General features: G+C 37.8%; 1 protein-coding gene across 1 annotated transcript; it reads right to left on the bottom strand.

The window, feature by feature from the left end:
* Positions 1–2833: 2833 nt before the first annotated feature.
* On the bottom strand, positions 2834–11774 carry LOC135633053 (uncharacterized). The gene is made up of 5 exons (XM_065142113.1): positions 11424–11774; positions 9098–9238; positions 8834–8977; positions 3472–3612; positions 2834–3351 (listed from the first exon to the last, which is right to left on the bottom strand). Exons 1-5 carry the CDS (start codon positions 11664–11666, stop codon positions 3079–3081), a joined length of 942 nt encoding a protein of 313 aa, XP_064998185.1. The 5' UTR covers positions 11667–11774; the 3' UTR covers positions 2834–3078.
* Between the last annotated feature and the right edge of the window lie 461 nt (positions 11775–12235).

Raw genomic sequence — 12235 nt, 5'->3', positions numbered from 1 at the left:
GAAAGCTGATAAGTCCAAAGGGACTTAGCTACCCAATATTAAATTGCGATTAGAATGGAGGTAGACTCGGAGAAGTGTCGTAGAGACAGACCTACCAATAGCGAAGAAAGGGACATAGATGTGAGGCGACAGATAGTAGGGCCATAGGCATAGCAATGTCATAATACCATAGAGGTGAGACTTCCGTGGAGTCCTCGATCCCTTGCTCTCATGGAGGGAGAGCATTTAGTCATGAAAGGGGTCGAGGAGGTGGAGAATGTAGATGCAAATTCTAAATACGAAACTAAGGCCGAGGGGTAGAGACTAGGAAACTTCATCAGATAGGTGTCAACGGGGTTCTCATTAAGATAGTCGAAAGTGGGCAACTTTGGGTTGATGTAGGAGTGCTCGACTAAGGAATGAAGTAAGCAATACGTGGTGTTATACTTTTTCTACTCAAAGAAGTAGGTAATAGAAATAATGGAGAATATAGTGTAATCCCATAGGTGAACAAAATTATTGGAGACTTGCTCCACATCAGAGCAAAACGTTGTTCTCTTTGGGCAGAACTTCTTGTATTCCAGAAGTTTAATAGTAATGAGAAGGCAAATCGCAGTAGCTAACTCAACGCAAGGAGTGCAAACACTTTGAGTATTTCAGAAGTGTGAGCAAAGAATAAGCGAAGACTAGCAACCGGCTCGATGTATAGAGTATAACCCTTTAGGAGGTGGGCAAAGTCAATTAACCTTTGCCTTCTCAACCATTAAGAGAATGGGTGAAACTAAGTACTTCAGTTCTCTTATTTATCCAGCAGAAGAGTTATACACATGTTCAAATACCATTCAAAAAAAGTGGAAGACAACAATTGTCAAATCCTCACCAATAGTGATTGGTGCTACCAAGAGTAGACTACTCATTTCTTAACAGAATATCAAACAAAACCGAAAGTGATGTGTAAATTTTACGGAGAAAAGACCTCAAAAACTTTAAAATTTATAAGACGATATTCATTAAAACTCCAATAAACATCCACCTAGCTCAAGTGGTGTGAGACATTTGAGAGATTAACACATAATAAGGAAGGTCTTTTCCTAAAAGATCCATAGGAACCAACAAGGATCAGTACAACTCGATCGATCCCACCTTAGAGTTAGAGTCATTAGCGAGTTAAAGTAGTATGACGAATCAAAGTTCGACTACTCAACAACAACAACATAGAGCAGTTAGGAGCCTAGTGGTGCATTGTAACTAAAGCAGAAGATTGAAGACTCAGCAAAGACGAGGAGATGTTGCATCCGCAAAGGCTTCGACGAGGACGTTGAAGGAATAAGTAGAGGAGAATGTCACAGACAAAACTGTAAATAGGGTATTCGATATAATGCTCATGTATGTCTTTATCTTTCAGTTTTGTTCATGCTTTGCACAAAATGTAAAGGACTTACAGTAGGCTTGGTAGTCCCATTTTGATTAGCTTTTATCGTCGTTTCAAGCTTGTAATCATAGGTTATGTGTAGTCATTGCGTAGAGACAAAACTGCCTAAAAACAAATAATCTAAGCAGCCATTTTAGGGGTTTTTTAGCTCCATAGAGTGGTGCGGAGTGTCAATTAGCATATCACCTAAGAACTACCTGGGTGACACATGATTAGATGAGCCTTCGCTATCTTGTTCCGTAATAGTGTCATATGAGCACTTGTGAAAACTTTTGATCATGGCGGACCATCTTGGATCCTTTGTCACACAATCATTCAAAGCTTGCAAAGTCTATATTTGTAATTTGCATTATCTATCAAGTGTTTACTGAAATGACTTTTTATAGATCTCGAATTAAATATTTTCTCTAACCCGTCTTCTCTTTTGTTGGTCGTTAAAGGACCATAAGAGATTTCAAATATCCTAACCCTTTACGGACAAACATGTAGTAGTGTCACCAGCAAAACCAACTAAGTCTATAATAGATCAATATTAGCAATATGTACCAATCTAATGAAGGACTAATATAGATAATACATTGATATGTTTTCATATATCATGTGTTAATACACTCGATATAACGTATTGTACCGACCACTTATCAATACACCAATAGACTTATAAAAATTAATCACGTCTAAAACTCCAAAGTGGTTGATGCTACGAATTCCATGGGCACATACCTGACCAACTCAAGACGATTGATTCCTTGTCGACAATAAGAGAACTTTGGATTGCAGTAATGTGCAAAACGTAAAAATGAAATACCATCAAAATACTTGATGCACTAATAAGTGCACACTAATTCATCCCTGAAGCACACAACCGATGAGAACATGATTTCGTATCACTAAACCTACTATCATAAAACTTGACGCACTAATTAGCGCACACCGATTCATCCCTGAAGCACAACACCAGTGACAAAATGACTTCATATCACCAAACCATCATCAAGTATGCTATTACAAAACAAATGCAGCTCACAGGACCTTGATTCATTCCATTGAATCCAACACCCAATATATCCACATCTTGGTTCATGCCACTAAGGTACCAGTTCCTACAAACTTCATATGTGCCACCGGCATCATCCATATTCCCCGAGAGATTTGGAGTTGGTCCACACACACCTTGCTGTGTGCACTTCATCTTCTCCATAGTTGCATTTGCCACAAGATGCAGGCGATGTTACATGGTTACCTTCCACCAATGTGCAGAAGAAAGACACCATGGAGCTGAGTTATTCAAAGACAACCAACCAGATCAAACCAACATCTAGAATCAACCACAATCATATAGCACTGATGGAACCACAGCCGACCCCCAGCTCCCAACAATCACTAGAAATGAAAACCCAAACATATCTAGACACAAGCCTCTATAGCATAAACAAACTGGGAATTTGAAGTCATAGAACGCAAGTAAAACAACAATCATGGGTTGGCCATTGGCTGACTTCCTTATCCATCAGTCTGCAGTTTGTGGTTACGACACACTAAGACGACGTTACACTAGATCAAAAGCAAGGATAGTGTCCTTGGCTAAGACAAAAAGTAGCAGCTTAAAATATATCAAGACCCATTTCCTCGTCACTTCATGGTGAACATAGTCCAGAAAGATCTCTTTAAAAAACCCAGGCTATCCAGTATATGCACAGAACAAGCGCTGGAGTAGTCAACTTTGATTTTGATATGAGTAGCAAAGCTGGTATCAGAGCATATGTAGTCTTTATAAAAAGCTCCATAGTCTTTACCTTCAAGCTTTCATTCACCAACCCGCTTTTTCGTGACTTAGTATGGGTTACCTCCAGTGGACTGAAAGCAATTACCTTTGAACACTCATTCTCCTTTCCCTTCAAACAACTAGGTGCTTCAACTCCAATCACATCAGATACGTTCTGCAATAACATTTCAATAGTCTAATATATTATAGAGAGGAGACATCACAGAACAGCAAAATATAGAAGAAACAACCTTGGCACATATGAAAATAACAGCCAAGGAGAGGAGTAACATACATTATGCTGCAAATGTGTGTTGTCTGCTTGAATATTTGTTTCTCCACCTTGTGCTTTCACATGAAATGAGCGAGCTAAGAACTGTGCACTTCCATGTAATGGACTAAAAGTGCCATTTTGCAAAATTCTTTCGGAACTAATCTGCATAAAAATCAGTAACAGAAAACATTCAAATTAGTATTACCAAAAAATTATTGGTGTCTCAAAATACAGTCCAGAATGAAACAATACGACAAGGCATTAGGGAAGTTAGAAGAAAGATGTATTATAGATCAAATCATCAAAATAAAAAACAGGAAATAAAGAGAAAGGGCGAAAAGATATCATGATGTATCAAATATTTAAATTTTATATTACATTATGAATTCCTGTGAAAGCAGGACTTGGTACAATGATAAAGTTGCTCCCTTGCGACCTGGGAGACCAAAGTTTGAGTTACGGAAATAACCACTTTTAATATTTAAAGATAAGACTACATATATTGACCCTCACCAAACCTTGTATTGGTGAGAGTCTCATACACTGATATGGCCTTTTCAATTATAAGTTCCTCCATCACAGTAACAATTTAATGTTCCTCGGGTAATCACCCAGCTGTCGCTTCTTCATTTGTCTATTTCTGAGTTCCCTTTTAGCCCTCTCACATCATTTGTCATTCTCCATCACTATCTTCATCAGAGTTTGCAACAAACTATTTCATCCACAATCCTTTGCAGCTGCTGATTTTTGGACTTCCATCGCATAATTTTGTTTGTGGGCTCAATTGTCCAAATTATCTGTGATAATGACATTGGTCCCTGTAGCAAAGCTGTCACATCTACCTGACAATCCTTGAGACCATGAAAATATTCTATAATAACTCCTAGATTGAATGGAACTATAATATAAATAAAAAATATGTGTGGCTTTATGCTGTTCAACAAATGAATAATATGATGTTTTTTAGGTTTCTTGTGGAAGCACATAATTTGCCAATCTTAACTTGGCTGGGCATTTGGGGCCAACTTTCTTAGATCATAGACATCAGGTTGGCAGTTGATCATAGTTTTCTTTGTCAAAAGATCCAACTAAATCTGGCATTGCTCTATTTCAAGGCAAACAGAGGTTTGTAGCCACTTACAACCTTGATATACAACTTGATGTTTCTTTCAACCATCTCCAAATCAGTTCATATAACCTTCTTATACTACTTGATAATTTTGCAAGTATGCAAAGTTAAGAGCAGTGTGTACAAGAACCGTAAACTACAAATCTCCTACTATATGGGTTCAGCTATATGGAATTTATCCTATCAATAAGTTCTGTTTAGGGAAATATAACTTCAAATAAAGATAAAGAAATCTCTCTGACTGTTTCTCATAAAGCTTTCTTAGGTCGCTCAATGCCTCTCCTGAAACCAATAACTCTAATAAGCTCACCCCATCAACTAGCAAAATTACAGACTTCCTCTTTATATGCTGATATCATCTTAAATTCATTTTCCTCGACTTATCTTCTAACAAAGCTACATAAATATAGACATTTCTTGCATTACCTTTTCTAATAATCCCACACATCCATCTTAAACATTTTTATCTAAGCAGCACTAACATTAGCTACGTATGGCTTCCTGGTTGCCAGATACTTTGATCCAGACCTTTCTACTGATGCATTTACCATTATTCTTTGAGTGAGCTACCCATATTAAAAGTGAACAAAAGTTGAGATCCTTAGTGCTTTTTCGGCAATTTTGGATGTTCAATCGCTTATTAGTGGGACAAACTTGGGCCATCAGATCGTTTATATCTACAGAATACACCTATTTCAAACATTAATGAAAACTTAAAGCACCATGATTTTTGTATAGTCTCTCAGCACAAAATTTATAAGAGTTTGTAGCTGCTCTGCAAACTGGAGTCCAGGAGGTCATCCTGAGCCCCCATTTACTCCCACGTCTCATGGCCATCCATGGCCTTCACGCAAGAAACAAACAAATCCCTCCACTTCAAGCTACGATGACTACATATATGCACCAAAAAAGACAATCTTTCTAGCACTGAGAGGCAAATCGAGAAGATGCTTCAAAAGACCAATTAAAATTTCAGCCTACTAATAGATTGAAAATCTCTCCGTCTTTTATCCTCCTTTTACTTCTACAAGACTCACACTACTGGAAGAAAAAGACCTATGGCAGGTTTTCCACATGAATCAGACTTCGTACACCAAAAACCAACGCCGAGAAACCAACATCCATAACTCAAAACTTAAGATCACTTAGACGAAAGAATCCAGACACGAGATCGACAAGACAAAGGACACAATAAGGAGGCCAAGAAGAAGGGTTAACCTTTCCAGAAACAAGGTGGCCGAAAACTGGGGCACGGGCGAGACAGGAAGCAACGGGGGACGAGCGATTGGCAGTGGGGGCCGAGGCGGATCTGGGATCAGGGAGCGGATGGGAGGAGACGAGCGAGCCGACTGCTCGGAGGCAGTGAGCCAAGGCCACGGGATCGCTCGGGGCATAAGGATGGTGGAGTAGGCGGCAAGAGAGGGTTAGGTTCTTTGCTCGGCTCAGAAGGTGGGACGCCATCGCCACCGTCGCCAGTCGCCGCTCTCAGCGACGATCACCAGAGAGAGAGAGAGAGAGAAGAGGGGGTAACTTTTGGGCACTGTTACGATGTTGTGGAAGCTAGAATGGGTATGAACCGTATAACGGTTTTCAGTTAGGGTAAATAACTACATCACGATTTTTAATATTCTGGTTTAAAAAAATTTATATTAAAATATCTATAGTTATAAAAGTTAAATATCTAATTCTATTTATCTTAACATAATTAATTTTATCGATAAAAGTATAAAAACAATGAAATAATAATAATTTCAATGTTTTAGTTTATAGTGACAAACGACATTAGTGATAGCAGACGACAACGTCATTGAGACAATGGGTGATTATTATGGACGAAGTGAGCTCCAACGTGAGGTGAGTATCGCTTTGCATCTATATTAACATTGATGTAGATGTCGAGTGATCCTTTTACCGCTCAATAATTACATCAATATTGATATAGTTGCTAAGCAACCTTTTTGTTGCCCTACATCTGAGTCGACGCCAATGTAGTTGCTATACGACATTTTCGTTGTTCTACATTTGAGTCAACATCAACATAATTATCGAGTGACAAAAGTGCCACTTTGTATTTGTATCTATGTTGATGTCAATTCAATTATCAAGCGAGGTTGTTCGACAACTGTGTCAACATTGTCGTAGATGTAAAACGACCATCATCTGTTACTGTCGTACTCCTCATCCACAACAACCATCTATGACCCCCAATGGTATCGTCATCCAACACCACCAACATCATTTACCACCACCAATTGAAACATTAAAATTACTTTTTCTATTCATTATTTTCGTACTTCTATTAGTAAAATAAATGACGTTATGATAAATAAAACTAAATATCTCACTTTCATGAATATAAATATTTTAATATAATTTAAATCTAAAAACTAAAATACTAAGAAAAACCTAACTACATAAGATAATCTATAATTAACCCTTATATATATATATATATATATATATATATATATATATATATATATATATATATATATATATATATATATATATATATATATATATATATATATATATATATATATATATGCAATTATATCAAGTAAAAACCACAATAGGGAGCAGTGCAGAGATGGAATGCGCAGTGAATGGTGCGGAGTGTCAATTAGCATATCACCTAAGAACTACCTGGGTGACACATGATTAGATGAGCCTTCGCTATCTTGTTCCGTAATAGTGTCATATGAGCACTTGTGAAAACTTTTGATCATGGCGGACAATCTTGGATCCTTTGTCACACAATCATTCAAAGTTTGCAAAGTCTATATTTGTAATTTGCATTATCTATCAAGTGTTTACTGAAATGACTTTTTATAGATCTCAAATTAAATATTTTCTCTAACCCGTCTTCTCTTTTGTTGGTCGTTAAAGGTCCATAAGAGATTTCAAATATCCTAACCCTTTACGGACAAACATGTAGTAGTGTCACCAGCAAAACCACCTAAGTCTATAATAGATCAATATTAGCAATATGTACCAATCTAATGGAGGACTAATATAGATAATACATTGATATGTTTTCATATATCATGTGTTAATACACTCGATATAATTCGATACGTATTGTACCGACCATTTATCAATACACCAATATGAACTTATAAAAATGAATCATGTCTAAAACTCCAAAGTGGTTGATGCTACAAATTCCATGGGCACATACCTGACCAACTCAAGACGATTGATTCCTTGTCGACAATAAGAGAACTTTGGATTGCAGTAATGTGCAAGACGTAAAAATGAAATACCATCAAAATACTTGATGCACTAATAAGTGCACACTAATTCATCCCTGAAGCACACAACCGATGAGAACATGATTTCGTATCACTAAACCTACTATCATAAAACTTGACGCACTAATTAGCGCACACCGATTCATCCCTGAAGCACAACACCAGTGACAAAATGACTTCATATCACCAAACCATCATCAAGTATGCTATTACAAAACAAATGCAGCTCACAGGACCTTGATTCATTCCATTGAATCCAACACCCAATATATCCACATCTTGGTTCATGCCACTAAGGTACCAGTTCCTACAAACTTCATATGTGCCACCGGCATCATCCATATTCCCCGAGAGATTTGGAGTTGGTCCACACACACCTTGCTGTGTGCACTTCATCTTCTCCATAGTTGCATTTGCCACAAGATGCAGGCGATGTTACATGGTTACCTTCCACCAATGTGCAGAAGAAAGACACCATGGAGCTGAGTTATTCAAAGACAACCAACCAGATCAAACCAACATCTAGAATCAACCACAATCATATAGCACTGATGGAACCACAGCCGACCCCCAGCTCCCAACAATCACTAGAAATGAAAACCCAAACATATCTAGACACAAGCCTCTATAGCATAAACAAACTGGGAATTTGAAGTCATAGAACGCAAGTAAAACAACAATCATGGGTTGGCCATTGGCTGACTTCCTTATCCATCAGTCTGCAGTTTGTGGTTACGACACACTAAGACGACGTTACACTAGATCAAAAGCAAGGATAGTGTCCTTGGCTAAGACAAAAAGTAGCAGCTTAAAATATATCAAGACCCATTTCCTCGTCACTTCATGGTGAACATAGTCCAGAAAGATCTCTTTAAAAAACCCAGGCTATCCAGTATATGCACAGAACAAGCGCTGGAGTAGTCAACTTTGATTTTGATATGAGTAGCAAAGCTGGTATCAGAGCATATGTAGTCTTTATAGAAAGCTCCATAGTCTTTACCTTCAAGCTTTCATTCACCAACCCGCTTTTTCGTGACTTAGTATGGGTTACCTCCAGTGGACTGAAAGCAATTACCTTTGAACACTCATTCTCCTTTCCCTTCAAACAACTAGGTGCTTCAACTCCAATCACATCAGATACGTTCTGCAATAACATTTCAATAGTCTAATATATTATAGAGAGGAGACATCACAGAACAGCAAAATATAGAAGAAACAACCTTGGCACATATGAAAATAACAGCCAAGGAGAGGAGTAACATACATTATGCTGCAAATGTGTGTTGTCTGCTTGAATATTTGTTTCTCCACCTTGTGCTTTCACATGAAATGAGCGAGCTAAGAACTGTGCACTTCCATGTAATGGACTAAAAGTGCCATTTTGCAAAATTCTTTCGGAACTAATCTGCATAAAAATCAGTAACAGAAAACATTCAAATTAGTATTACCAAAAAATTATTGGTGTCTCAAAATACAGTCCAGAATGAAACAATACGACAAGGCATTAGGGAAGTTAGAAGAAAGATGTATTATAGATCAAATCATCAAAATAAAAAACAGGAAATAAAGAGAAAGGGCGAAAAGATATCATGATGTATCAAATATTTAAATTTTATATTACATTATGAATTCCTGTGAAAGCAGGACTTGGTACAATGATAAAGTTGCTCCCTTGCGACCTGGGAGACCAAAGTTTGAGTTACGGAAATAACCACTTTTAATATTTAAAGATAAGACTACATATATTGACCCTCACCAAACCTTGTATTGGTGAGAGTCTCATACACTGATATGGCCTTTTCAATTATAAGTTCCTCCATCACAGTAACAATTTAATGTTCCTCGGGTAATCACCCAGCTGTCGCTTCTTCATTTGTCTATTTCTGAGTTCCCTTTTAGCCCTCTCACATCATTTGTCATTCTCCATCACTATCTTCATCAGAGTTTGCAACAAACTATTTCATCCACAATCCTTTGCAGCTGCTGATTTTTGGACTTCCATCGCATAATTTTGTTTGTGGGCTCAATTGTCCAAATTATCTGTGATAATGACATTGGTCCCTGTAGCAAAGCTGTCACATCTACCTGACAATCCTTGAGACCATGAAAATATTCTATAATAACTCCTAGATTGAATGGAACTATAATATAAATAAAAAATATGTGTGGCTTTATGCTGTTCAACAAATGAATAATATGATGTTTTTTAGGTTTCTTGTGGAAGCACATAATTTGCCAATCTTAACTTGGCTGGGCATTTGGGGCCAACTTTCTTAGATCATAGACATCAGGTTGGCAGTTGATCATAGTTTTCTTTGTCAAAAGATCCAACTAAATCTGGCATTGCTCTATTTCAAGGCAAACAGAGGTTTGTAGCCACTTACAACCTTGATATACAACTTGATGTTTCTTTCAACCATCTCCAAATCAGTTCATATAACCTTCTTATACTACTTGATAATTTTGCAAGTATGCAAAGTTAAGAGCAGTGTGTACAAGAACCGTAAACTACAAATCTCCTACTATATGGGTTCAGCTATATGGAATTTATCCTATCAATAAGTTCTGTTTAGGGAAATATAACTTCAAATAAAGATAAAGAAATCTCTCTGACTGTTTCTCATAAAGCTTTCTTAGGTCGCTCAATGCCTCTCCTGAAACCAATAACTCTAATAAGCTCACCCCATCAACTAGCAAAATTACAGACTTCCTCTTTATATGCTGATATCATCTTAAATTCATTTTCCTCGACTTATCTTCTAACAAAGCTACATAAATATAGACATTTCTTGCATTACCTTTTCTAATAATCCCACACATCCATCTTAAACATTTTTATCTAAGCAGCACTAACATTAGCTACGTATGGCTTCCTGGTTGCCAGATACTTTGATCCAGACCTTTCTACTGATGCATTTACCATTATTCTTTGAGTGAGCTACCCATATTAAAAGTGAACAAAAGTTGAGATCCTTAGTGCTTTTTCGGCAATTTTGGATGTTCAATCGCTTATTAGTGGGACAAACTTGGGCCATCAGATCGTTTATATCTACAGAATACACCTATTTCAAACATTAATGAAAACTTAAAGCACCATGATTTTTGTATAGTCTCTCAGCACAAAATTTATAAGAGTTTGTAGCTGCTCTGCAAACTGGAGTCCAGGAGGTCATCCTGAGCCCCCATTTACTCCCACGTCTCATGGCCATCCATGGCCTTCACGCAAGAAACAAACAAATCCCTCCACTTCAAGCTACGATGACTACATATATGCACCAAAAAAGACAATCTTTCTAGCACTGAGAGGCAAATCGAGAAGATGCTTCAAAAGACCAATTAAAATTTCAGCCTACTAATAGATTGAAAATCTCTCCGTCTTTTATCCTCCTTTTACTTCTACAAGACTCACACTACTGGAAGAAAAAGACCTATGGCAGGTTTTCCACATGAATCAGACTTCGTACACCAAAAACCAACGCCGAGAAACCAACATCCATAACTCAAAACTTAAGATCACTTAGACGAAAGAATCCAGACACGAGATCGACAAGACAAAGGACACAATAAGGAGGCCAAGAAGAAGGGTTAACCTTTCCAGAAACAAGGTGGCCGAAAACTGGGGCACGGGCGAGACAGGAAGCAACGGGGGACGAGCGATTGGCAGTGGGGGCCGAGGCGGATCTGGGATCAGGGAGCGGATGGGAGGAGACGAGCGAGCCGACTGCTCGGAGGCAGTGAGCGAAGGCCACGGGATCACTCGGGGCATAAGGATGGTGGAGTAGGCGGCAGGAGAGGGTTAGGTTCTTTGCTCGGCTCAGAAGGTGGGACGCCATCGCCACCGTCGCCAGTCGCCGCTCTCAGCGACGATCACCAGAGAGAGAGAGAGAGAGAGAGAAGAGGGGGTAACTTTTGGGCACTGTTACGATGTTGTGGAAGCTAGAATGGGTATGAACCGTATAACGGTTTTCAGTTAGGGTAAATAACTACATCACGATTTTTAATATTCTGGTTTAAAAAAAATTATATTAAAATATCTATAGTTATAAAAGTTAAATATCTAATTCTATTTATCTTAACATAATTAATTTTATCGATAAAAGTATAAAAATAATGAAATAATAATAATTTCAATGTTTTCGTTTATAGTGACAAACGACATTAGTGATAGCAGACGACAACGTCATTGAAACAATGGGTGATTATTATGGACGAAGTGAGCTCCAACGTGAGGTGAGTAACGACTTTGCATCTATATTAACGTTGATGTAGATGTCGAGTGATCCTTTTACCGCTCAATAATTACATCAATATTGATATAGTTGCTAAGCAACCTCTTTGTTGCCCTACATCTGAGTCGACGCCAATGTAGTTGCTATACGACATTTTCGTTGTTCTACATTTG

Source organism: Musa acuminata, chromosome BXJ1-3, assembly GCF_036884655.1.
Source record: "Musa acuminata AAA Group cultivar baxijiao chromosome BXJ1-3, Cavendish_Baxijiao_AAA, whole genome shotgun sequence".
Taxonomy (NCBI): Eukaryota; Viridiplantae; Streptophyta; class Magnoliopsida; order Zingiberales; family Musaceae; genus Musa; species Musa acuminata.
The sequence above is the reverse complement of the archived record's forward strand: the minus strand, read 5'-3'. Positions and strand labels throughout refer to the sequence as shown.

Excerpts from the sequence above, each read along its gene's own strand:
- LOC135633053 (XM_065142113.1), bottom strand. The coding sequence starts at position 11,666 with ATGGCGTCCCACCTTCTGAGCCGAGCAAAGAACCTAACCCTCTCCTGC. Across the intron at positions 9,239-11,423 it reads GCCACCTTGTTTCTGGAAAG|ATTAGTTCCGAAAGAATTTT; the intron begins GTTAACCCTTCT and ends ATTTTTATGCAG. Across the intron at positions 3,613-8,833 it reads TGGTGAATGAAAGCTTGAAG|ATTAGTTCCGAAAGAATTTT; the intron begins GTAAAGACTATG and ends ATTTTTATGCAG.